Source organism: Zootoca vivipara, chromosome 8, assembly GCF_963506605.1.
Source record: "Zootoca vivipara chromosome 8, rZooViv1.1, whole genome shotgun sequence".
NCBI lineage: Eukaryota > Metazoa > Chordata > Lepidosauria > Squamata > Lacertidae > Zootoca > Zootoca vivipara.
In genome coordinates, this window is record NC_083283.1 from 5,610,238 (window position 1) to 5,636,860 (window position 26,623).

Genomic DNA, 26,623 nt, shown 5'->3' on the forward strand with positions numbered 1-26,623 from the left:
CTCCCCCCCCCTCTCTCTCTGCCCCTTCTTCTCCAGGACTGGCCCTTTGACGACGGTGCTCCGCCACCCACCAAGATTGTGGACGACTGGCTCAACCTGCTGAAAACAAAGTTCTGTGAAGACCCCGGCTGCTGTGTGGCTGTCCATTGCGTGGCTGGCCTGGGACGGTAAGCCGGAGCTTGCCACTCTCAAAAGAGCCTGTGAATACATGGAACTCCCCTCAGTCTAAGTCGGGCCATTCTTCTCTCGGGAAAGTATGAGGCTCTTCATCTCAGGGTCGTGGGTTCAGGCCCCGCATTGGACGGAAGAATCCTGCATTTCCAGGGGTCAGACTAGATGGGGGTTTCCCAAACTTGGGTCTTTTTTGGACTACAGCTTCCATCATCCCTAGCTAGCAAGACCCGTGGTCAGGGATGATGGGAGTTGTAGTCCAAAGAGAGCTGGAGACCCACGTTTTGGAAACCCAGGACTAGATCAAGGGAAATAATTGTCTAATAATAATAGTAATAGTAATAATTTATTCATTCATTCCCCAGCCACTCTGGGGGGCTGCCAACAGAATATTAAAAACACCATAAGACATCAAACATTAAAAACACCCCCAAACAGGATTGCCTTCAGATGTCTTCTAAAAGTCAAATAGTTGTTTATTTCCTTGACATCTGATGGGAGGGCATTCCACAGGGCGGGTGCCACTACCGAGAATGCCCTCTGCCTGGTTCCCTGTAACCTCACTTCTCACAGTGAGGGAGCCACCAGAAGGCCTTCGGAGCTGGACCTCAGTGTCCGGGCAGAAAAATGGGGGTGGAGACGCTCCTTCAGGTATACTGGGCCGAGGTCGTTTAGGGCTTTCAAGATCAGCACCAACACTTTGAATTGTGCTCGGAAATGTACTGGGAGTCAATGTAGGTCTTTCAGGACTGGTGTTGTGTGGTCTCGGTGGCCGCTCGAAGTCACCAGTCTAGCTGCCACATTCTGGATTAGTTGTAGTTTCCAGGTCACCTTCAAAGGTAGCCCCACGTAGACCGCATTGCAGTAGTCCTAGCGGGAGATAACCAGAGCATGCACCACTCAGGCGAATACTGTGCCCAATTCTGGGCAGCACAGTTTAAGAATGATGTTGACAAGCTGGAAGGTGTGCAGAGGAGGGCGACCAAGATGATCAAGGGTCTGGAGACCAAGCCCTATGAGGAGCGTTTAAAGGAGCTGGGTCTGTTTAGACTGGAGAAGGATATTGCCACCTGTCATGTATGATTTATTTGAGCTCTGCAATGCAGGGGGTTGGGTCAAGATGACTCCTCCAACTCTGCAGTTCTATCTCAGCTAGATCATATTGTGGGAGGGGGCACTCCAGGAATTTCAACTGAAATGTCCATGACAGATGGCTATCCACCCCCACCCCCCAAGATGAAAACCCACCCATCCCCCAGCTGAAGAGATCATGACGGAAGCCAAAATGTGTTATGAAACAAGATCATGATACGGGCTTCAAACCGGTCCGGGGCAACACCGTATTTTTCGCTCCATAAGACGCACCGGACCATAAGTCGCACTTAGTTTTCTGAGGAGGAAAGCAGGGAAGCCCCGTTTTGGGGGGGGGGGTCAGCTCACAATTGTGCAGGTTCTTTTGGAAAGAGGGAAAGCCCCATTTTTAAAAGATCAGCTCAAAGTTGTTGAGGTTACTGTGCAAAGGGAAAAAATCCTGTTCAACTCAAGAGTTCTGCAGCTTCTGATAATCTAATCAGCCAGTATATCCAATCAGCCAGTCACATGTTGCTGGGGAAACAAACAGCCTCCCTCTGCAGAACATTCAACAATGGAGGCCTGGACAAGGGGGCGGGGCGGAAGGGAGCTAGTGTCCCTTATCTCCCTCCCCGATCTCTTGCAATCCTCTTTCCCTCTTGCTAGCCTTTAGCTCTTTCTTTTTTTAAAAAAAAAAAGCATCTGCTTTTTGCCCCTGGGCAATTCAGCTCCATTCCCGCATTCACTCCATAAGACGCACAGACATTTCTCCTTACTTTTTAGGAAGAAAAAAGTGTGAGGTGCAAGCATAGAGCAAAATGCCAAAGAGGCAACCATCTAGGCTTATAGGGAGAGTGACAAGGGCCTGTGCAGGGCTTTAACCAGCTGTAAATATCTAAATGCTCAAGTTGGAAAGGGATGTGTGTTTAATTACGTTTACTGCAGCTGTGAATGAAGTCCTGTGCCTTCCTCCTCCTCCTCCCCCCTGCAAAATTAAAAATGCCAGTCGTTTTTCTCTAGTTGAACCCTCTTTCTTCTTTCTAGTGCGATAGTTTAATCCTCTCTCTCTCTCTCTCTCTCTCTCTCTCTCTCTCTCTCTCTCTCTCTCTCTCTCTCTCTCTCTCTCTTTAACCAGAGCTCCGGTTCTTGTCGCGCTGGCGCTGATTGAGAGCGGGATGAAATACGAAGATGCCATTCAGTTTATTAGACAGTAAGTGCCTCTGATCCAGATCAATTGCCCAGCGTTCCCAGGCTGGTTTGATGCTTGTGGGGAGAACTTATGGAAAAGGCAGGGGTCGTTCGGCCTAAGGAACGCACCAAAAATGACGAGAGTGCGGCTCGCTGGCATGGGTGCGTTCCACTCAGAAAGCCGATTGGGTGCAGACTCATAAAAGAAGGCTGGGACGAGTGTCTCTTCCCCCCCCCCCTTCTCTTTAACTCTTTATTTCGGTTTAGCTGAATGAATCAGAACTTGATCTACAAATTTACACAGACAAAGCTGTTTGTTTATGGCCAGGATCCAAGGCTCATGGAAATTTAAACAGCAGTCTTCCCCCTCCTCCCCAAAATTGCTCTTGTGCTACGGAGGGGACTTTGAAAAGCACTTTGTAAAATGTTTCTGGGCACTCCCATGTCTCAAGACGCAGCTTTTGGACCCCATCCTTGGTCTTCCATAGTTGATCAAGGTAATGGGTATATACTGCTTGGGTTGTAAATGGACTGACTTTAGGGGGCTGGCTTTTGTTATGACAAGCCACTCAGCTTTCTCCTCCTGTCCTCAACAACTCAACTCTCGACATACCTGATGATGATCTCAGTTCTGGTCCTGTTGCTAAACATCGGGAAGAACTTTCTGACAGTAGCGATCTGTTTGGCAGTGGAACGGTCTCCCTCAGAAGGTGGTGGACTCTCCTTCCTTGGAGGTTTTTTAAAGCAGAGGTTGGATGGCCACCTGTCACGGATGCTTAGTTGAGATTCCTGTGTAGCAGGGGGTTGGGCTGGATGACCCTTGGGGCCCCTTCCCACTCTTAAGATTCTATCATTCTACTCCGCTGGAGTCATAGAAGTGGCTGTACCGCTTCATAGTCCTAAGCAGTGTGTCACATCTAATGAATGCCCTTCCTACGGCGGCAGAAAACCTAAATGGAGAAAGCTAGCGTATCAAGAAGTAGGATTTAGCTTAGCCTTGTTCTCCCTGAGAGGCTAACCTTTCCCATGCAAAGATGCAAGAGGATTCCTGTAATCCTGTAACAGTGACAGCATCACATCGATATAGGAAGCTGTGTTATACAGGCCAGGCTATTGGTCTTCTCTAACTTAGTGCTGTCTACACTGACTGGCAGCATTCTTGAGGTTTTCGGGCAGGGAGTCTTTTTCTAGCTGCACCCTAAGACGCCCTTGGGGGATTGAACCCTGAGCGTTCTGCATGCTGAGCAGATGCTCTCCGGCTGAGCTACAACCCTTCCCCAAATCCCACATCGCTAGCAGAAACAGTATCTAAAGAGAGACCCTGCCAATCTACTGAGAAACAGTCAGTCTGGGTCAGGGATGTTTTGATCCCATGGCAAGGGAAGCTGCAGAATTCTGCAATAACCAATGCCATTGGGAGCCTTCTGCATGCCAAGCAACTGCTCTCCCTCCGAGGTGCAGCCCATTGTGCTGTCGCATGGCACACACACCCACGCCTCTTCCTTTCAGGGGGGTTATTTGTGGGGAGAGGGGCGTTGTTGCCCTGCCAGAAAGTCATCTGGGGTTAGGGAAGGACTAAAATGAACCTGGTGTGTGTGTGTGTGTGGAATCCAGTGAAAACTGTCCGGCCGGATCCGGCGAGGATTACTGTCCATCTGGCCGCATCGCCTGGCTTGCAACTGTAATAGCTGTGTGAGCCCTTCATCGCAGCCAGCTCTCCTTAGGAGCTGCAGCTGGGCGCCCTGTTCTCAATCCCTTCCTCTAATCTCCTTAGCGTGTTCTGCTCCGGCCACGGAACGGGGATTGTTCCTTCAGTCTTTCCCTCGTGCTCTTGGCAGAACAAGGACCTTGGGGAAGGGGCTGAATGGCCGTAAACGTCAGGGGGTCTCGCTTCTAAGCCCCACCCTCCCATATCTGGAGTCGAGGGCGCAGCTGGGCCTGCTCCGACCAACCCGCAGCCCTTTTCCCCCGACCCTCCGCGGAAGAAAAGAGTTTTGCTGCTGCACAGCCTCGGAAGCACCCAACTAGGGCTGGCAAAGAGCTTTTTCTTGTGGCATGTGAGCGTCTCTTGGTAGGCCAGGACCGCAGGAAAGGTTTTACTCCGGGGGGGGGGTGTCAAGAAGCCATGTGTGTCTGTTCAAACACTTGCAAGGTGTTTTTGACCAGCACGCCAAAGCTTTGCTTTTTTTGTATCCCCTCCCTTCTCTCGCCTCGCCAGGAAACGCCGCGGAGCCATCAACAGCAAGCAGCTGACGTACCTGGAGAAGTACCGGCCCAAGCAGCGGCTGCGCTTCAAGGACCCTCAGAACCACAAGAACAAATGCTGCATCATGTAACCTCAGTAATAGCCTCTTGCCAAAACACACACACACACAAACTCCGCAAAAACAAACACAGGGCTTGATCTCTGAAGTCACAGGCGGTGACTACCTTTCCCACCTGGCCAGATTCCCCTTGTTCGGCGGCGCCAAATCTGGCAGCGCTGGGATCTGAGCCTAGGAGGGAAGGTGGCTGAGTTCCCCCCGCAAAAAATCTAGAAATTATGTTGTTGGTTCCCCCCCCCCCCCCGGTCCCTCTCTCTTCGCAGAACACTTGCCAAGAGTACCTTGCGATGATGGCAAACCACAATGCAATTGTGCTTTTTTTCCTTGGTGCGGGGGTGTATCTATCTGGGACCACCACATCCTCCCCCAAAAAAACTTCCTTTCCAGGCAGGGGCAGGCCCCAGCAGGGGCCGAGTGGGATTGCTTTGGGTGGGATAGACTTCTTGTAGCTCAGACCCTTTGCCACTGCCTCCCCTCTCTCTGATGCCAGCGTGGGTTCCGACCCACCAAGCCAAAAGCTGTCTTTTGGCAGTGCCACTCTGCCACTGCCTCCCCTTTCTGCTCGGGGGGGTGTCTCAGATTGACTTGGTGGGCACCACAGTTTTTGCCAGGCCTTCTGGAACCCAGGTGGAAAGCTGGCTTTGGTCGGAGGGATGGCATCGATTGGGTAATGGGGTGATGGCTTAGTTGCCACCTTCTTGCAAAGTAGCCTTTCTTGCAAGGTAGTCCTGTGGTCATCTTGGGTGACCTGCTCTTTGATCTAACTCCATGAGGGGGGGGGGTTTCCTCACTCCATTTGGGAAAGGTACAGGGAAATTTCTCTGCAATGCACATCAGGAAAGCAAACGGGCTCTCTGCCAAAGGCACCATAGTTCTACCTTGTGAGATTTCGTCCCCCAGGTGCTATAATTCCTCTCATCCATTTCCCACCCTTGCCCCTCCTTGCAAGGACATCCTAGGGTTGTATCTCATTGGCAAAGGTTTGGCTTACCTGCACGAGAAACAGAGTGAGTTCAGGGGAGGCAGGGAGCTAGTAAAAAATGGTTTTTGGTCTGAGAACAGAGGGCTTCAGGAATGTTTGGCATTGGGCTCAGGAATTGGGAAGAGGCGTGAGACAGAGAAAACTGTTTCGTGCATGGAACGACACCGGGTTTTGACATGGAGGACTGCACAATTTATTCCTCTCTCCGCCCTAGGCCTGAAGAGATCAGGCCAGGAGATAGCAACCGCTCTTGCCCCTTGCAGCTATTCCTGTGGTCGCGGGAAGTTTGCGAGGAGATCCCACTTCGCGGGAGAAGAATAAATGAGCCTGCGATGTAATTTTGGCACCCAGGGAGATCCCGGGACCTCATAGGCCCAGTTTTCAGAGACAGAGGGAGCTTGACCCAGGAGAAGTAATAAATCTTCTCTTGACTCTTCACAGGTTGTGAGGAGGTTACCAGAAGATTTAAAATCCATTTCCGTGCTGCGGTTTTGCCCTTGTCGAGAGCACCCAAGCCACACCTTCTGTTTTGATGCTTAACATTTTTAATCTCTATTAAACGCACAAGTTATTTCTGGTGATTTTGTCTTTGCGCAGCTAAATCGCGCCATTGCCATCTGGGTTCCTGCAGATTTGCTGCCCCAGCAATGGGCTGTGTGAGAATAGCAGCAGCGGCTGGTCCTATACTGGATTCGTAGAATTGTAGAGTTGGAAGGGACCCCCAAGGGTCAACTAGTCCAACCTCCTGCATTGCAGAAATCACAGCCCCCAAAGCATCCGTTCTGCCTCGGCGTTCCTCAGCAGGGAAATGGCTGTTCTAGGGAGCCGCTCACTGTCTCTTCCCTGAAAGAGGACTAAGGCTATGTGCCCCTCGGTGCAAAAAACAACGGTAACAATTCTACCCCCCAATATATTATGGGCCAAGAAATCAGGGGACTGCCAGGGGGGCGGGTGAGGAATAATAATTCTGTCCCTCTTGCCTCATTCTGGTTTCCCTAGTCCTCTATTTTGCAGCTTGGCTACTGAAGCCACACTTCCAAATCGTGAAAATCTTCAGGGATTGCTCAAAAGTCATGAGATCCAGAAACTTGGTTTTGATTTGCTACCAAAAATGGGAGTTCTGAGTACATAGCCACTTTTTGTGCGCTCTCCTCCTTTTCTGGCACTTCGGAGTGGCATGCAATGTTATCACAGTCATGCAACTGTTTGGAGGTGCACACATTTCATCTGCATGCAGAAGACCCTGGCTGAAGTGGTAATCCGTGTCGGAAATAGATGAATTAAAGTCCCCATGAGCAAATCGAGGATCTTTGCTTTTGGCAAACGTGCACTGAGATTTGCCCTGCCTCTCCCTGTAAGCCTTGGTATTATTAGTGCTCTGAAGGTGAACTTGCCCCAATCTGAGATGCGCAGCCCACAGAGACCCCACAGCTGTGGTGCAGATGCCGCGAAGCTAATGCTTCCCTCTTGGTTTTGTAGCAGAAGTTTCAGTTGCGTTTTTAATACCTTCAAGCAAAAAGTTCAGCATTTTTGCTTTTAAACTTTGAAGGTTGTCTTCCTTGGCCCAGAAAGCTTTCTTCCGGTTGACGATAAATGTGCAGTCCTCTTGGTGAAAAATCGCTCGCAGCTTCCATGCGTGGGTGGGAGCGATTTCCTGTGCTGAGAGCTCAAGTGTGCAGCCAGCAGGTTATGGGGTGGAGGAAGGGTGGGAATTGTTCAGCCTGCAAAGGGCGTGACTTGGTGGATGGAACAGTTTTTTGGGGGGGGCAGGCAGGCAGCTGCTTTGGGTGAGCTTCTACCAAATTGGGGGGGTGAGACTTGGGGCGGGGAGCTTTGCTGACTAGGGTGGACTCAAGCAGATCGCAGCACAAAATGTGCATGGCTTTGCGCCTGCGCCAGAATTTGGGCTAACTATTGTGGCAGAAGCAGGATTGCACCATTTCCCCAGGGTTTCAGGCTGCAGGCAGAGAGGCTGTGTTGTGCGGAAGCTTTCACGCACATGGGATCCTTGCATGTAGACAGCTAGCCTGTCAGGGAGAAAGAAGACTCGGCCCACCCGCCTCTTCTGGCATATGGCTTTCATGTGCACTGCTGGGATTCTCCTCCCCCCCCCATCCTGCCTCCCATGTGAACCATTCAGATAATGGATTTCCTCTTCCCTCAGACTCAAGTGGTGCAAATTAGGAAAGGGATGCCTGCCTCGGAAAGAGGTGGTCGTGCCAACACAACTTCACCCGACCGTTCCTGACCTCCTGGTTTTAATTTTTTAAATTTTATTTTTTAAATGTTGCTTGTAGTTTTCCCTTCCAAGGAGAGAAGCATTGTTCCGGTTCATGTATGTCACTGCCAGCCTCCAGGTTGAGGGGGTCTTTCAAGAAGCTCGCTCCTCATTTTAGCCCCTAGTTAGCAACCTTCTGCCATCAGCACATAATGTACCCAAACGTGGTGAAACTTCATAGCCTGGAGATGCCATCTTTACGGTAGAGTCTGGCCGCCACTCAGCTTGCTCCAGAGCCCAAGAGAAGTCTCTGGGAACACAGTGCCCTCCCTCAAATTAAAAGTGACCACCATTTGTGCAGACCACGACCTGGTGGCGGGTGGGGGTGGAGAGCAATGGTCAGCCCAGGCAGGGGGAAGTTATTTTTATCTACCTGCTGCATCAAGAATGTTCTTTAAAAGGGCACAAGCGCCAACTTTTTTTAAAGATCCTTTCCGAAAAGCGCTGTTCTATCCCTCAAACGTGCACCTTTTGCAAAATAAAAATCCCCCATAGGTCTCTTTTTAGAAAAATAAAATTTAAAAAATCATAGCACATAAAATGTCTTCAGACCTTACTTCAGAGCTCCGGCTCAGCCCAGACACGAGACATACCAGCATTTTAAATAGCCTTATAGTGTGGAAATCTTGAATTCAAATTTAAAAAACGAAAGCTTGCGTGTATCCTCTAGCAGGGAGGGTGGGGGGAACATATATATAAATTTGCAATGCCTCTTGTGGTTTTTGTGTGTGTGGTACTGGGAGAGGTGATTTCTCTCTCCCGACTGTTGTAAAGCAAAAGTGATCATGTTCCTCCGCAGATCTCAAGGCGCTGTGCACTGGCATTGCAGCCCAAAGTGGGGATTTGAAACACCCTCTTAGCTCTGGTATATGGCTCATTACAATGTCCAGGAATGTGAATTTAAATGGTGTGTGTGTTTTCTACTATTATTATGATTATTAAAAACGACAATAATGTGTTTCAGAGGGGGGATTTCCAACTGCTAATGCAAACTTTGCGATGAAATGACGTTTTATGTTCAAGGAGATCGAGATCAGGGGAGAAAGGGGGCTTCCAGCATAGCTCCAAGGGTCGTTCCACCCCAAGGCAACCAGAGAATTGCTCAGACCCTCCTCTGTTGCACCCTCGATGTAACATCCTGGAAGTGATGGGTGTACAGTTTTTCCAACATTTCCCCATGCGCAGGTTTTTCCCACCTGAAAGCAAACAATTGCATTGAACGTGCAGCACGGTGGGGTCCGATGGCATCTTTCGGGGCATTGAAAGAGCCTTTTGGGAAGAGAGGGGAGGAAAGGGACAGACCTGGCAGGAAGGAAATTGGAACGGCTTCCGCCACATGGACCTCACACCCCCGTTCAATCTTCCAGCAGCCTGGGAGCGCCTTAAATTCCGCCGGCTTCTTCCCACACTGCTTTTGCGCTATCGCGACGGGGGGGGGTGTCCTAGCTTAAGCATCACCTGACCCCAAGCGGCCGAGCAAGCGGGGGGCAGCCATGCAGTTGGCCTGGCACACCAATGTTCCCAGGCTAGTGTGGGAAGATGTCACGGAAAAACAGCTCCCACCTTGCCTTGCCCTGGCGGCGGGGAAGCGAATTAAACCTTGGTGAAATCGCTGGCGAAAGGTTAATGTTTTAATCGAGGGCAACTTCTAATCCCTGCTGTAAGCTTGAGGGCACAAGGGGGCATGTTTCCAGACTGGTACGCCTGGCTTCAATATGTTTCTTTTTTAAATGTGTTTTCCCAAAGATACATCGTAGGATCCTTCTGATGCCTTCAGCAGTGGGATTTTCCATGGCTCCCTTTTTTAAAAACTTGGTGCGCCATTAGTTCATTGGTCTGCCTTCCCTAATTTGACGTCCTGCCACTCCCATCAGCCCCGCCCTCAGCTGGGAGTTGTAATTCGGAACATAGAGCGCCAGGTTGGGGAAGGCTGTTTTAGGCGGAGAACAGTTATTTGGGGCAATTTTTTTTTTTGTTGGCTTGTTCGTTTTTCCTCTGAGCCATAGCTAAATTATTATTGTTGGTTTTTACTATTATACCCAGTGCTTTTATATCGGGCAAGCATCACTTTGGTAGACGCCAACGAGGTCCAGACACTTTATAACCCTTTTTTAAAAGAAGAATTATAAAAAAAAAAGTGAAAACTTGTCTGTTTTTCTGCTCAAGTCCTGTGTAAAACTGTCAATGCCTTTTTTAAAGTATTCACTTTTTTTTAGTTGTGAGAGGTTTCCTTAAAAGTGTAATAAGGCTGTCCTTGCCTCCGACCGCAACAACAAAGGAAAATTTAAAAAATAAAAAGGCTTCACTGTTTTGTATGAGACTCTTGTGTTGTAGTGTATTTATTTATTTATTTATCTCTCCTTCCCTTACGGTGAAACTAGAAGCTGTCCATTGAAATAACCACAATCTGACTCCTTTCCAAGTCATTGTGGTTTGAACTCTGAGCTTAGACGCCTCCTAAATTGCTCATTCTAGGTAGAAAACCAGATATATCAGCTAATCTCCAAGTGGCACTTTAAAACTTACATTGTGGTCACCACAACATAATGTCTAGGTGCCTTTTTTTGTTGCGAAAATTATTGTTGTTCATTTCATTTCTATACGGCTTTATATTTTAAAGGGGGGTTATCTCAAAGCTATTCACAACACATTAAAACAGCAAAGAAAACGAATCCAGAATAAAATTCAAACTTCATGGAAAATATTTCAGATCCTTTTCTACGTAACATTTTGCTTTCCTCATATTTATTTACTGACTTTGTAGAGCTGCTTCATAGCAGAAGTCCTTTAAGAAGCCAATGGGGGGTAGTGGCTAGAGGGACAGACCTAGGAACTGGGAGATCAGGGTTCAAATCCCCCCTCTGTCATGAAACCCACGAGGTGACCTTGGAGTCTGTTGCAGTCCCTTAACCTACCTCACAGGGTCGTTGTAGGGATTAACTTTTTTGGGGGGGGAACCATGTAGTCCTTGAAGGAAAAGGTGCAATATAAATGCAATGAATAAGCTCTTCTGCTGATCTGCTGGAGGGGACCAGACAGGTGGAGGGGTCAGACCAGATCACTGGCATCCAGAGATCTCCGTGTGGTCGCAGTTGGACACGTGCCAATCACAAAATGTGCCTGGCTAATTTCTATCTGCTATCTTGGTTTGGGGCGGGGGGGGGGGGGGTCAGCAACCTTTCTGCACCTTTGGTTCTATCTTAAAGGTAAAGGGACCCCTGACCATTAGGTCCAGTCGCGAATGACTCTGGGCTGGCGGTGCTCATCTCGCTTTACTGGCCGAGGGAGCCTGCGTTTGTCCACAGACAGCTTCCGGGTCATGTGGCCAGCATGACTAAGCCACTTCTGGCAAACCAGAGCAGCACATGGAAATGCTGTTTACCTTCCTGCTGGAACGGTACCTATTTATCTACTTGCACTTTGACGAACTTTCGAACTGCTAGGTTGGCAGGAGCTGGGACCGAGCAACAGGAGCTCACCCTGTCACGGGGATTCAAACCGCCAACCTTATAATCGGAAAGCCCTAGGCTCTGTGGTTTAGACCACAGCACCAAATTTCAAAAAGTAAAAACCAGGACACCCTGAAAGTTGTTGAGCTGCCTTTTTAGGAAACCACCGAAATTGTTAGCTTTTTAAAGGTTTGCTTCTCTTTTTTTACCCAAGAGTGGTTGAGCTTTCTTTATTATAAAAACATACACAAAAAAAAAACCCACCACAGTTTTTCCTGCCTAGCATCCAGGACAAAGAGCCCTCTTTCAGAAATTCCCATCGCATGTCAATTCCGCCTTGAAAATCTGGACTTGGGCAATCCTAGATTAGCTGAAATTTGGAGACCAGTTCTGCATTGCAGTATAAAATAATCAACAGCTTAAAACCAAATGGGGGAGAATAATGAGTTAACACAGAAATAAAAATACTATGCAAAAGGTCCACATACACTACCAACAGTTTGGGTCCAGCACTTCGTCTACAAATGTTCAGGGGCCCCACCCCATCTCTCATTCTATCCACATATCATGGAGTTGCAGAGCTGGAAGGGACCCCGAGGGCCATCTAGTCCAATCCCCTGCCATGCAGGAATCTCTTGCCCAACATGGGACTTGAACCCGCAACCCTGAGATTAAGAGCTGCATACTCTACTGAGATACCTTGGTGCAGCACACCACAAAATAGGACAGTTAAACTGGGGGAAGGAGGAGACAGAGGTTGGGAGGAATGCTAGGTCTGGAGACCAGTATTTAAAATGGATAATAATGGAATTTACTGCCTGCAGTGCATTGAAAGAAAACATCATGAAAATGATATATAGGTGGTATATAACACCAGCGAAAACAGATAATAAATGTTGGAAATGAAAAAGAGGATACCTTTTACCATATGGTGGGAATGTAAGAAAGTGAAGGACTTCCGGGATATGATTTATAATGAGATGAAAAAAATGTTGAAATATGCATTTGTTAAAAAACCAGAAGCCCTTCTATTGGGTATTGTGGGTACAGAAATTCATAAGAATGATAAAAATATTGTTTTTATATGCGATAACTGCAGCAAAGATACTATTAGCCCAAAGATGGAAACCAGAAGAAATACCAGTTAAAGAAGACTGGCTAGAGAAGCGGATGAACTATGCTGAGATGGCGAGACTAACAGGGAAAAATCGGACCCAGCAGGACCAGACTTTCCTAAAGGAATGGAAGAAGTTTTCCATATATTTGGAAAGCAATTGTAATCAATTGGCATCACTTGTAGGGTTAAAAGAAGTTTTGTAAAGAGTAATTTATAAGTTATTGTGAAAAGAATTAAGAATAGATGTACTGTGTTGGAAATTTGAGTTTATAGCAATAATTATAGTAAAATGCATCATTAGACTTTAGAAAACCATCAGTCGCAGCTGAAGGAAGCCTTAGGCTGTGACAGCCATAAATTTCGAAATGATGTTTAAAAGGATGTTATGCTGGTAAGAAGGTAAAGGGCCCCCTGACCATCAGGTCCAGTCGTGTCCGACTCTGGGGTAAATATGTGTAACAACTAATTTAAAAATTATTTTAAAAAATAAAATAGGTAATAATGGGGCAGGTGCCCTTGGAGAGATTTTGTGGGTCAGTGGCAGAGTTTTGCATGTTGGAAAATTCCAGATTCAAACTTGCAACGCCATCTCTATGTAGGCCTGGGAACTCTCCCTGCCTGAAACCCCTAGAGAGCCACTGCCAGCCAGTGCTGACAGTACTAGGCTTGATGGAGCAATGGCCTAAGAAGATAGAAAGCACCCTTGTACTGTGTAGAAAGCAAAGTGAAATTGCAATTGGGCACCTGGCAGCCTCGGGTCATTTAAAGATTGGCGTGGGTGGCTGGGGGAGGGAGGGAGGGGAGGGGAAGAGCAGGCGCTGGAATGCACCAAAAGCCCAGGTGGAACATGAGTAGAAGTGATTCAGATCCTTTTAAGGGTGGGAAAGTTCGCGATCACACATGTACAGCGATGGCATTGCTCGCCCCCAGAGAGCAGCGCAATTAAGATGGCTATCTTAAGCTGCTTAAAGAAGCGGTGGCAAATCTGCATTGCAGTAGCCCCATCCCTGCTCTGGGGGTAATATTTGCAACTGGAGTGGACTCCCCCCCCCCCTCCGACAGTAGCTTCTTCCTTAAAAAAGGCAGGCCACTTGCTCCGCTAGCAACAACGCAGACACAGGCTAGCTCTCTTCTGTGCGCCACGTGAGCTGCATTCAGCAGCTGTGGGGCTCTGCCTGCCAGCTCAAACACATTTCTGCCTGGCCAGAGTTAGCTTTGCTGTTGGCATCTCTTGATTTTCCCAGACGATAATGCCCACCTGTTTTGCAGGGCACGGCTAAGGGCTGGAATGTGGACAGGCATCCTTGAAATCTCTGGGTGTGCCTTCGCTTTTCGTTTCCTTTGTCATAATGCTGTGTGGGCCATGCACTGAGAAGCAGGGGAACTTTATCCTATACTTTGCTGTCCTTCCCTGGAGGTTTTGAAGCAGGGGTTGGATGGCCATCTGTCGAGGATTCTTTAGCGTTGCAGGGGGCTGGACTAGATGGCTCTCGGGGTTCCCTTCGAACTCTACAAACTTCTACGTGTTCCAAAGTGCAATCAGTTTTCATGCAGTCTACCTGAAGACAAATTGCATGCTGCTTATTGATTCCAGGGCCCCCACTCTAATATTTCCCAAAAGCATCCCATTGAAAGCTACCTATCAGGGATCCTTTACAGCGGCACCTTGGTTCTCAAACGTCTTGGTACTCAAACAACTTGGAACCCAAACACTGCAGACCAGGAAGGAAGTGTTCCAGTTTGTGAACTTTTTTCAGAAGCCGAACATGCTCTGTTTTGAGTGCCACACTTCCGTTTTGAGTGTTACGCTGAGGTCTGTTTGTTTTTGCTATTTGTTTTGCGTTTTTGCGGCTCTTTTTTTGTTTTGTTTTTGTGACTGTGTGGAACCCAGTTCAGCTGATTGATTGATTGATTGATTGTGTGACTGCAGTACATTGTCCTTTGCTTTCATTTTTTATGGATCAATGGTCTCATTAGACAGTAAAATTCATGTTAAATTGCTGTTTTAGGGGTTGTTTTTAAAAGTATGGAACGGATTTAACCCATTTTGCATTACTTTCTAAGGGAAAGCGTGCCTTGGTTTTGGAACGCTTTGGTTTTGGAATGGACTTCCAGAACAGATTAAATTTGAGAACCAAGGTACCACCTCTATTACATTCTCCTATGGATAGGAATGCCTGGCGTGCTATGGTCCATGGGGTCACGAATAATAATAATAATTTATTATTTATACCCCGCCCATCTGGCTGGGTTTCCCCAGCCACTCTGGGCGGCTTCCAACAGAAGAATAAAACACAATAATCTATTAAACATTAAAAGCCTCCCTGAACAGGGTTGCCTTCAGGTGTCTTCTAAAAGTCTGGTAGTTGTTTTCCTCTTTGACATCTGTTGGGAATCGAGAGGCAAGCCATCTGAAGCAAAGTCAACAGCCAGAACTTTTCATAAACTTGCGAATGACGCAAGAGACTCATTAAAGCTCATTATGGCAAACGGTGTGGAAATTGCCATGACTCCTGGTATGGAATTTGCCTTATCTCGTCCTCTCACTGTTAAAACCGTGTTCATGAAAGACAATCCTTTTTTTAAAAAAAAAAACATCTTTACTGAAAGTTCAAAAAGTACACAATTAAAACCCCAAACTGTATATTTTACAGTGGAACCTCTGGTTACGCACTCTTCGGGTTACAAGCTCCACTAACCCGGAGGTAGTTGCTCCCGGTTGCAAACTTTGCCCCAGGATGCAAGCGGAAGTCGCGTGCCAGAGGCGCATGCACAGTTGGAGGCGCCATTAGCAAAAGCGCGCTTCCGGATAGGAACGGTTTCAACTTAAGAACAGACCTCCAGAATGAATTAAGTTTGTAACCAGAGGTACCACTGTAGAACCTTGTTATTGTACTTCACCAGTTCTTAACCTATTACAGTATTTGTAAGAATGGATTCTAAATTTCATTGAATTTGTCCATGGCAAGTCTGCGTTTGTATGCAAGTTGTACATATGTTGCAAGTTTATATAAGTCATCAATCCAATCGTAGAAGGGAGCTGCACTTTTATTTTTTCCAATTCATTAGGATCATCTTTTTGCTGTGGTAAGGGCACACAGACTCCACTCGTATTGTCCTTTTGTGCTGGGTATATAATCCATGTGCTGGGTATATAATTCAAGAGGATATTTTTCTCTGTAAATGTAAGCTTGTTCCGTACAGTTCTGTTGATAGTTTCAATTACGAGTGATTGCCAAAGAAATCTCGTCCTGCTGTTAGGATTTCATTTGGCAAAAGTGATATTTATTGCTAGGTGCAATATACTTCGGAAAAACAAGCACTTTAACCTCGGATTAATTTTCTTTAAAAGTAATAATAATAAAGAAAGTTCCAGCCCACACAGCCTCACAATCTGACAGAGGCAGAAATCAAGGAGATCTTTAAAGAGTGGAAGAGGTGAGGGAATAAAAGTCAAGAGCAGAGAACTCTTCCTGCAGCTATTGGGTTAATTTAGGGATTGTGAACCTGACACCATCCGGGTGCTTGTCATTTAGTCGTGTCCGACCAGAGCACACCAGGCACTCCTGTCTTCCACTGCCTCCCGCAGTTTGGTCAAACTCATGTTCGTAGCTTCGAGAACACTGTCCAACCATCTCGTCCTCTGTCGTCCCCTTCTCCTAGTGCCCTCAATCTTTCCCAACATCAGGGTTTTTTCCAGGGAGTCTTTTCTTCTCATGAGGTGGCCAAAGTATTGGAGCCTCAGCTTCACGATTTGTCCTTCCAGTGAGCACTCAGGGCTGATTTCCTTCAGAATGGATAGGTTTGATCTTCTTGCAGTCCATGGGACTCTCAAGAGTCTCCTCCAGCACCATAATTCAAAAGCATCAATTCTTCGGCGATCAGCCTTCTTGATGGTCCAGCTCTCACTTCCATACATCACTACTGGGGAAACCATAGCTTTAACTATACGGACCTTTGTCGGCAAGGTGATGTCTCTGCTTTTTAAGACACTGTCTAGGTTTGTTGTTGCTTTTCTCCCAAGAAGCTACTGAATCCGGGTGCTACTGAACTACAACTCCCATCAACCCTGACCATTGGCCATGCTAAGGGTGATGGGGGCTTGGAGTCCGACAGGTTACGTATCTCCGTAATAAGGAACATGGCAACAAGTCAGATAAATTATTGGCAAGCTGCCTTAAGAATATAGAAGCAAGGATTACAAACCAAACTAGATTTGCAGTTAGATTCCTGCAATGCCTGTTGCGTTAGTTAAGAGCACCATAACTCCGTAACTGGAAATCATAACACCTCTGAATTTTGAGGTGGCATCTGGTGCTGCACTAAAATAAATATTCATTCATTCATTCATTCATTCATTCCCAGCCTTTCCCCATGATGGGACTCGAGGTGGCTCACGGATAAAAACATAGACAAAACCGAACCGAACATGTAAACATGGACAGAATTAAAACACTATGCTTCAGACTATGTTTAAAACAGATAATTACAATAAAACAGCACCAGCCCTTTCATTAAAAGCAGCCAGTTCCCAACTGCCTGTTGGAACAAGAAAGTCTTCACCTGCTGGTGGAAGGACAAGCAGGGAGGCAGTCTAGCTAAAATAAAAGACAGCAGATTATGCACTTTTCCTGATAAATTACAGTATATATTTCCCGCTTTTGAGCTTAAACCGATGCAGCATTTATCCTTATCACCTGTGCAACCCCCTTGTGACACCTTGGCTGGGGGCCCTGCAAGTTGACCGAGTGCCGCCTGGAGTTTTGGGCCCTGGCTTGAAGGTTGAAGGGGCTGGAGAACACTCTGTGGCGGTGCCACAATAAAAGTGCCATAAATCAGGAGCCAGACGCAGGTCAGTGCGGAAAGACGGTTGGCAGGGGCAAACCCCTGCCCTTTTTATATATTTGTGGTGGCCCATCAAAGGGATAGGTCTTTTTGTTTTTCTTGCTTCCTTCAGAAGACTAGACCTTTGCAAAAAGAAAGCCGATTTCTTCTGTTCGCTGTGGACCCTTTGAGCTCTCTCTCTCTCCCCCCCCCCTCCTCAATCCATGAAGGAAGACAGAGGAAGGCTGGATTTCCCCGCTCACAAGTCCCACCCATAAATGCACATCTGCTGAAGTTATCAGAGGGTGGAAACTCAAAAGTCAAACAGAGGTTAAATCTCAGCTTGAGCTCCATGTGCTATTTGGCACCAGAGCTATCGCAAGCAGGGAAGAGGAGAGGCCCTTTCTGCTGGCCCAACTGCGCTCAGACACTCTGCCCTCCGTTTGCACTAGGAAAACCTGGCTGGAGTTTTGGGTTGACATTCCTGCCGCCGGCTACGTCCGGGGGAGGAGGGGGTGGGTGCTTGGGTGCTGTTCTGGGTCCTCACCGCCAGGGCTGGATTTAAGTTGGATGAGGCCCTAAGCTCCTGAAGGTGATGGGGCCCTTTATAGGTCCAGTTGTCCTTTGTTTGTCAGTGTGGTGTAGTGGTTAAGAGCGGTAGACTCGTAATCTGGTGAACCGGGTTCGCTTCCCCGCTCCTCCACATGCAGCTGCTGGGTGACCTTGGGCTAGTCACACTTCTCTGAAGTCTCTCAGCCCCACTCACCTCACAGAGTGTTTGTTGTGGGGGGGGAAGGGAAAGGAGAATGTTAGCCGCTTTGAGACTCCTTCGGGTAGTGATAAAGCGGGGTATCAAATCCAAACTCTTCTTCTTCTTCAATCGCACGAGGCATCTCTCCCCCTTTTCTCCTCCCCTAAATGCCTCTGTGTGCGCAACATAGACCTCTGCATGCCCTTCCTGCTTTCAAGGGCACAGCCTGCAAAAGGAAGCTTTTGTTCAGTCCTGGATGCGAAACATATGGCTGGGAAGTGAAGGACGTCCGAGGCCAAACTCAAGGCAAGCACTAACACAGGAGAGACGTTCCCGGGGACCGTGACTGTTCCGGCGCATTAGGCCAATGTTCAAAGCCGGCCTTTAATAAAAAATGGAATGCTGCCGCAATGCAAGGTCAGATTTCGGTAAAGAGGCCTTGAACTGGACGTTATTCAAATGTGAGGGTGAGGGTTTGCCAAGCGTGCCTTCCTCTTAGCATGTTTCTCCCTTGCATCCTGAGTTCGAGTGTCTTCAAAGTCCATGACACCTTTGGTAAAGGCTGGTCTCCAATTGGAGCACTCGCAGCAGGGCCATCTTAAGCATATCCAACACTGTGGTGCAAAGCTCCTTCTAGCACACACACACACACACACACACACACACACACACACACACACACACACCGGTTTCCCAGAGGTTTTTTAAAGGGAGGACAGCACTGCTGGCGGGGCTGGAGGAGGCGGGCAGTGGCTGGAGGGCGGCTCCTCTGACTGGGAAGAGGTGGAGGCTGGATGCAGCGCCTTCCGGCTTAGCTGGCTGCTTCGTGCCGCAGTGGCCATGGCAGACAGAGGCTCCGAGCGCAGCGCTGCTTCGGCGTGGCATGGTGGAAGCGAGGGTGGCGAGCTGATGCCAGGAGGCACCGCGTCCAGCCTCCACCTCTTCCCTGGTGCCCTCCAGAACTTGGCGCCCTGGAGCCCTGCGCCACTAGCCTCTATGGGTAAGACGCTCCTGGCTCACAGGCTAGTGTTTCCCAGTTGTTGGTATTTACACTACATTGCCTTGAGAGAGTCTTTGAACCTCTTTTGTTGACCGCCAGCATTACACTTTCCATTTTTAAGTTGGGAATAGAGTAGTTGCTTTGGAAGACGATCATCGGGCATCCGCACAACATGACCAGTCCAACGAAGTTGATTCTGAAGAATCATTGCTTCGACACGGGTGATCTTTGCTTCTTCCAGTACACTGCCAATAGTTTGCCTGTCTTTCCAAGTGATGTGTAGAATTTTTCGGAGACACAGTTGATGGAATCTTTCAAGGAGTTGGAGATGGCGTTTATAAGCGGTCCACGTTTCACAAGCATGCAGTAAGGTTGGTAGTACACCAACTTTGTAAACAAGCATTATTCCAATGGTTTCCAGCAACTAGTACTGTATTCAGAAGCATTGAGCGAGAGCACAACCACCCTTGCTAGGAGCCACTGATAGTCCTCTTTTCCACGAATGAGCCTGATTTCATCAATTTCCTTCCTTGATCAGGAGGTCTTCTGCCTATGTGGGTATCCTGGAGGCATCTGCTTAGCCGCTAGATGAAGAAAGATGCTGTCTTGCTCTGATCCTGCAGGGCTCTCCTCACGTCCATCCTTTCTCACCTTTGCTGTGTTGGAATAATGGTTCAGGGATGCCACCTCTCGGCTGTGCATGAGCATTGCATGCAAGTAGAGGAACAGTTTGACCAAACTGCGGGAGGCAGTGGAAGACAGGAGTGCCTGGCGTGCTCAGGTCCATGGGGTCACGAAGAGTCGGAGACGACTAAACGACTGAAAAATAAGTTACAACAGAAGAAGAATAGCTAGAGAGGATTCCCCTCTTCCTTTCTATATTACCTAGTCCTTAAAAGAAACTGAACCTCAAAGCAAACTGTGTTGGTCATCACTGTCTAATTCAAGAGTCTGGCTGCGGCTGAATGGCACTTCACTACATCTTGTTGTTTAGTCGTTTAGTCGTGTCCGACTCTTCGTGACCCCATGGACCAGAGCACGCCAGGCACTCCTGTCTTGCACTGCCTCCCGCAGTTTGGTCAAACTCATGTTCGTAGCTTCGAGAACACTGTCCAACCATCTTGTCCTCTGTCGTCCCCTTCTCCTAGTGCCCTCAATCTTTCCCAACATCAGGGTCTTTTCCAGGGAGTCTTCTCTTCTCATGAGGTGGCCAAAGTATTGGAACTTCAGCTTCAGGATCTGTCCTTCCAGTGAGCACTCAGGGCTGATTTCCTTCAGAATGGATAGGTTTGATCTTCTTGCAGTCCATGGGACTCTCAAGAGTCTCCTCCAGCACCATAATTCAAAAGCATCAATTCTTCGGCGATCAGCCTTCTTTCTGGTCCAGCTCTCACTTCCATACATCACTACTAGGAAAACCATAGCTTTAACTATACAGACCTTTGTCGGCAAGGTGATGTCTCTGCTTTTTAAGATGCTGTCTAGGTTTTTTCATTGCTTTTCTCCCAAGAAGCAGGCGTCTTTTAATTTCGTGACTGCTGTCACCATCTGCAGTGATCAAGGAGCCCAAGAAAGTAAAATCTCTCACTGCCTCCATTTCTTCTTTACTACATCTTAGGGACCTGCAACTGCCTTTAAAAAATAATCCCAGGATTCCCAGTGCTATTGCCTTTGATGTAAAAATTGGGGTTTGGCTTTCGCTGCCCAGCTCCCCATGGGACTCTGAGTCCGCTAAGTCCATGATCGGTCAGAGAAGAATGGATGGAGGCAGGATCCAGTAGAAAGCAAGGCAGATACTTATTTTTCAGATGCAACCGAGTTCCCATCCCCTCCTTCCAAGGAGCGAGAGACCCTGAACAACGGTGTGCAGGAAACATTTAAGGCTTTTGACATGGCCCAACCCCCTTAGCTAAAGACCACCACAAAATTATCATACACACTTCATAGGAGGAGGTCTACAGCAGAAATCCTGCCTGCCAGGATACCTGATAATGGTTGCTGATTGCATTACCTGGGCAGCCTGGCCATTCTTTTGTGATAGTTAATATTTTAGTTTCTGAATCCAGGTCACAGGCTCACCCTATTCATATGCAAATACGCCCTTAAAACAGGATTTGTAAGGGGAAAGACAATGGGAAGGCTTTCCCCATTTGCCTCCCTTACTGCAGAGGAATGTTTGAGGTCACTGGGAGAGTCAAAATGGCTTCAGGATTGCTCTCCCGTACTATTTCAGACACATGGTTCATATATTTAGCTACGTGTGCATTTATGAATATTTATTCTGTATCTGAGACCTTAGAATTCTTATAACACCTTCACTGTGGGAATCCTGGGAGACATAAAATGGTGCCACCAGCCACGGAAACCTGGGAGTTGTTTTCAGTGTGGAATTGCTCACAAATACCAGTTTCCTCTGGTTTTTAATTAAAGGTAAAGAGTTGTCAAGGCCTGTACAGCATAGACCCGATGGGATTTTGCTAAAGGCAGTTATTTAAGGAATAACATCAAATCTACAATGAGGAAGTGTGATAAATCATCATTAACAGTTCACTAGCAGCTGTCTTTGCCTATACAGAACCAGCTCTTACAAAGTACGACATAAAAGTGCCTGAATCCTATTCATCTGTGCATCCCTGTTTAAAATAGGGTTTTTTTTCATGCCTTATCACTTGCTTGCTTATTTGCTTCCCACATAAAGTTACTTATCGTCTTCATCATTCATTTTGTAATACATTATTTATTAGCCTGGAGAAGAGAAGGTTAAGGGGTGATATGATAGCCATGTTCAAATATATAAAAGGATGTCATATAGAGGAGGGAGAAAGGTTGTTTTCTGCTGCTCCAGAGAAGCGGACACGGAGCAATGGACTCAAGCTACAAGAAAGAAGATTCCACCTAAACATTAGGAAGAACATTAGGAAGAACTTCCTGACAGTAAGAGCTGTTCGGCAGTGGAATTTGCTACCAAGAAGTGTGGTGGAGTCTCCTTCTTTGGAGGTCTTTAAGCAGAGGCTTGACAGCCATATGTCAAGAATGCTTTGATGGTGTTTCCTGCTTGGTAGGGGGTTGGACTGGATGGCCCTTGTGGTCTCTTCCAACTCTATGATTCTATGATTCTAAATTTGCAAGCACAACCTCTTTCTCTACCTGCATGAAGCAACCATTAAAAAACTAGGTCTCACCACTAGACTTCAGATCCAACCCATCCTTGTAAATGTGAAGAAACTGTAATTAAGTAGCCTTTTTTTCTTTACAAATGGGACCTCTCTGTGTGTTTTCTTTAACCCTTTTAAGCAATGCTGCTTAAGCAAGGAGTGGGGCTGTGCTTTTAGCCCCACTCTGACATCGCAGAGTGTTTTGAACATTTTGTTGGGAGTCACCCAGAGTGGCTGGGGCAACCCAGCAGATAGGAGGCATATAAAGATAATCATCACCAACAACTTCCTGGGAATGGTTGTAAACCAGTAAACAGTAAGAGCTGTTCAGCAGTGGAATTTGCTACCAAGGAGTGTGGTGGAGTGTCCTTCTTTGGAGGTCTTTAAGCAGAGGCTTGACAGGCATATGTCAAGAATGCTTTGATGGTGTTTCCTGCTCGGCAAGGGGTTGGACTGGATGGCCCTTGTGGTCTCTTCCAACTCTACGATTCTATGATTCTAGTAGGGTTGCCATATTTCAAAAGGGGGAAATCCTGACATCAAAGTTGTTGAGCTTTGTTTGGCAAAGTTGTTATTTGGCCAAAGTTGTTGAGGTGGGTCTGTTTTTTCCTTCAAAATCTCCCCCTCCCTCCAATTGAAGTTTTTAACCTATTTGTTTTTTAGGAAAATTGCCCCCCAAAAATTAACACTTCTGATATGGGATGCCATATGCTCGGGTTTCCCCAGACATTTGGCCGCTTTCCAAAAATCCCTCTCAGATGCCATTTTTGACAAAAGAATCCTGGCTATGTCCGGCAAATTCTGGCATATGTCAGCTCTGTTTTAGGCTTTAGTCCTTGTCTAGCAATAAGGACCATTGAACTTGGGTGTGGCTTGCTTTGGAGTAGCTGTAGAATCGGATGTCACTTCAGGAGGGACAACTCTGAATTTCAGTTTCTTGTTTTTGCAGCCTCAGGTTCAGTTCCCTACATTTCTATATCAGGGTGTGTGTGTTTTTTGGGTAGAGGGGGACATTTTCTTAGGAAAATTTATCAGGATTTCATTATTAATATCCCTTAATAAACACATTTCTGCATGCAGTTTTTCCTTATACATGCAGATTTTTTCCAAAGCAATTCTCCCAAATAGAATAGAATCAGGGCCGTTTTAAGCATATCCAGTGCCGTGGTACAACGATCCCTCCGGCGCCCCCCACCTTTCCCAGAGTTGTCGACCTTTTTGAAGGGAGGGGTGACCCCAAAGTTGTTGACCTTTTTTTAGGAAAGGCTGCTCCCGCCCTCACGTTGCTGCCCCATGCTGCTCGCGTGTGGCCGGACATCAGCTCCCGCGGTGGGATTATGATGTGGGGCTGGGCATCTGGGGGCAATGGGGGCGGCACGGGAGGCAGGCGGGGGTCTCGTCCGGGCAGGCACAGATATGCTGAGCTGGGCCGTCCACGTCGCCACAGCAGAGAAGCGCACTCACTCAGCCGCAGTCTCGCCATCCTTGCTTGGGGAGGAAGGGGGGGATGAGAGAGCGTGACTGGGAGGGGATCGGGCAGGGGAAGGAAACACGGTTAGTGTGAAGGAGTGCAGAAGTGGTGGGGGCAGCGGGAGGAGGCAGGCTCTGTTGCAAGGTGGTGGAGAAGCAGGGGAAGGAGGGAGGGGCGCTAGGGGCAGCGGTTGCAGTGTGTAGCCTCGAGCGCAGGCATCTTTCAAGAGTGGATGGGAGGAGCGGTGGTAGCGTCACGTTGATTATGTGCAGAGCTTGGGATGCAAGCACACACCACACAACCAAGGAGGTGGTGTTTCGCGGAGCCAACGGAGAGAGCTCCGGGCTGCGGCAAAGCATCCGGACTAGGGTGGTAACTTTTTCATTTTTTTTTCTCAAAAATTATTTTCTGTGGATGAACTTTTGCCTATTAATGACTAAAATGAGGTATATTCCATTGAAATATTTTAAAAGGTTACGCACAAACCGTTTAAAAAAATTTTGGGTGATGTTTTACCATTTCATAAAATTGTATTAACAATTCTTTATATATTTCGTATCAAATTTGGACACAACACCACATTCCACAATGGGGAATGTTCTTAGCAACATAGGGTATGCAAATGTCACACCTGTGCAAGGTAAAAGCCCCTTTTGGGGACCTCAAAACTCAGTCGGCAGACCCTGCCGGGCATGCTGGGAAAAGAACCCAGCAAAACATCGTCCTCTAGCGGCGTCTATACTGTTACTGCAGCTAAAAAAGGCTTCCTTGTGTGTTTGATGACCCTATATAATGTTTTATATATGTGACTCTAAAGCTTGGGTTCAATTTTATATCTGCTTACAGTGACTTCAAAAACGGTCAAAATCTGATAAATAAAAATTTTAAAATCATTTTGTGCGTGAGGTTTTTTTTAATCAAATCTCTTTGAAAGTAAGATTTTATCTAATCTTTAATGAAAGCTCATCAAATTATGATACAGGGAAATGAGGTTGTAAAAAAGTCATCACCCTAATCCAGACCCTTCCCGCCTCTGACGGGCGCTGGAGGTGCGCAGGCACCAAGCCCCCCACTTCGCCTCGCTTACCTCCCTGCTCTCCCCTCCCTGGACTCCACTGCTTGACGCCCTGGCTCACTGCACTACTACGCCCAATGGTAAAGACATCCCTGCAGGGGGCATCTCACAGTTGGATCCACATCTTCCCTTGAGTAGCCAAATCTGCAGTGCTTCCTGATCTCCTTTTTGATTGATTGATTGATTGATTGCATTTATAGCCCACCTTTTTTTGTCCAAAGAGCTCCGCTTCCTCATTGAATCCTCCCAACATCCCTGTGAGGTAGGTCGAGCTGAGAGGCAGCCACTGGCCCCAGGCTGCTTCATGGCCGAGTGGGGATTCGAACCCAGGTCTTCCAGGTCCTAGTCCAATGCTCTAACCACTACACTGGCTCATTTTATTCAGGTGTGTTAGTATTCATGTGATGCCACTTCATTTCCGATTGGTCCACGCCCTGTAACTTTTTGCTGAAGTGCCACAACCTTTCATACCACAAATATTTCAGGGAGGGTTATTTGTCCTGGTTTCGTTGCATTATAAGCCCTCCTATAAGGCATTAGTGTGGGGAAGCACCACAGAACAACCAACAAAGCGGAATAAATCTATTATTCTGTCAAGAGCATGCTGCAGAAAATATCTGCAATTGGACATTCCATTTTCCAGTTCCCTGTTTAGGGAAGTTTTTAATGTTTGATGTTTTACCGTGTTTTTATTATTCTGCTGGAAGCTGCACAGAGTGGCTGGGGAAACCCAGCCAGATGGGCAGGGTATTTATTATTATTATTATTATTATTATTATTATTATTATTATTATTCTGCTGCAGAGGGTGGAGACGGAAAAACTTTGACCAAGATTGTGGTGTCATACCAAACAATGCCCAAGAGGTGGCGGCAGAGTCCTATCCATTGGTTCATGCCTAAAAGGGGATACTGTACCATATTTTTCAGTGTATAAGACTGCGCTTCTTCACAGCAGCCAAGGCAATGTGAGTAGTGTTGTTTTTCACTCCTCCGCATTCACCATCCGTGTACAAGGTAAAGGACCCCTGACAGTTAAGTCCAGTCACGAACGACTCTGGGGTTGTGGCGCTCATCTCGCTTTACCTGCCGAGGGAGCCAGAGTTTGTCCGCAGACAGTTTTCCCGGGTCATGTGGCCAACAGAACTAAGCCACTTCTGGCAAAACCAGAGCAGCGCACGGAAATAGGAGCGGTACCTTTCGAAGTGCTAGGTGGGCAGGAGCTGGGACCGAGCGAAGGAAGCTCACCCCATCACAGGGATTCGAACCGCTGACCTTCCAATCGGCAAGCCCAAAGCTCAGTAGTTTACACCACAGCACCACTCGTGTCCCCTCGCCACCCACGTCCCCTTAAAGGTAAGACAACCCCCAATTTCGGAATGAACTTTTAAAGCGAAAAACATCATATACCCAGAAAAATATGGTAATTACAGTATTTACAAAAATGCTCACACAAGATGAGCAGTGATGTTGCTTTAACGGTCCACCGATTTAGGCAAATGCACACCCTTATCACAGATGATTTTGGGAACTGGTTGAAGGCTGGTACAGTAAAAATGATTTCTCCTTGTTAAGTCGTGAGTGTGATTTCAGCTCTTCGTGAAGTCAGCTCAGAATAGTGATTCAGCATACTAGCAAGGAACTGCTAGAAGTCAAGTATAACAGGAACAGTCTTCTTTATTGCAGTAGGAATCTTGACTGAACTGGAGGGGAAGGGTGAGGTCCTTTTATACTCTCAGGAGCAGGGGTTGGAGAAAGGATACATTTAG

At 47.3% G+C, this 26,623-nt stretch overlaps 1 protein-coding gene across 3 annotated transcripts in view; it reads left to right on the forward strand.

The window, feature by feature from the left end:
• Nucleotides 1-9,470, forward strand: part of PTP4A3 (protein tyrosine phosphatase 4A3) — a 99,719-nt gene extending 90,249 nt beyond the window's left edge. For all 3 annotated transcript variants that reach the window (XM_060277567.1, XM_060277568.1, XM_060277570.1), the window contains 3 exons: nt 37-167; nt 2,378-2,452; nt 4,649-9,470. In XM_060277567.1, coding sequence (XP_060133550.1) covers nt 37-167; nt 2,378-2,452; nt 4,649-4,766 — 324 coding nt within the window. In that variant the 3' untranslated portion in view covers nt 4,767-9,470. The remainder of the gene's footprint in view (nt 1-36; nt 168-2,377; nt 2,453-4,648) is intronic.
• The last annotated feature ends 17,153 nt before the right edge of the window (nt 9,471-26,623 follow it).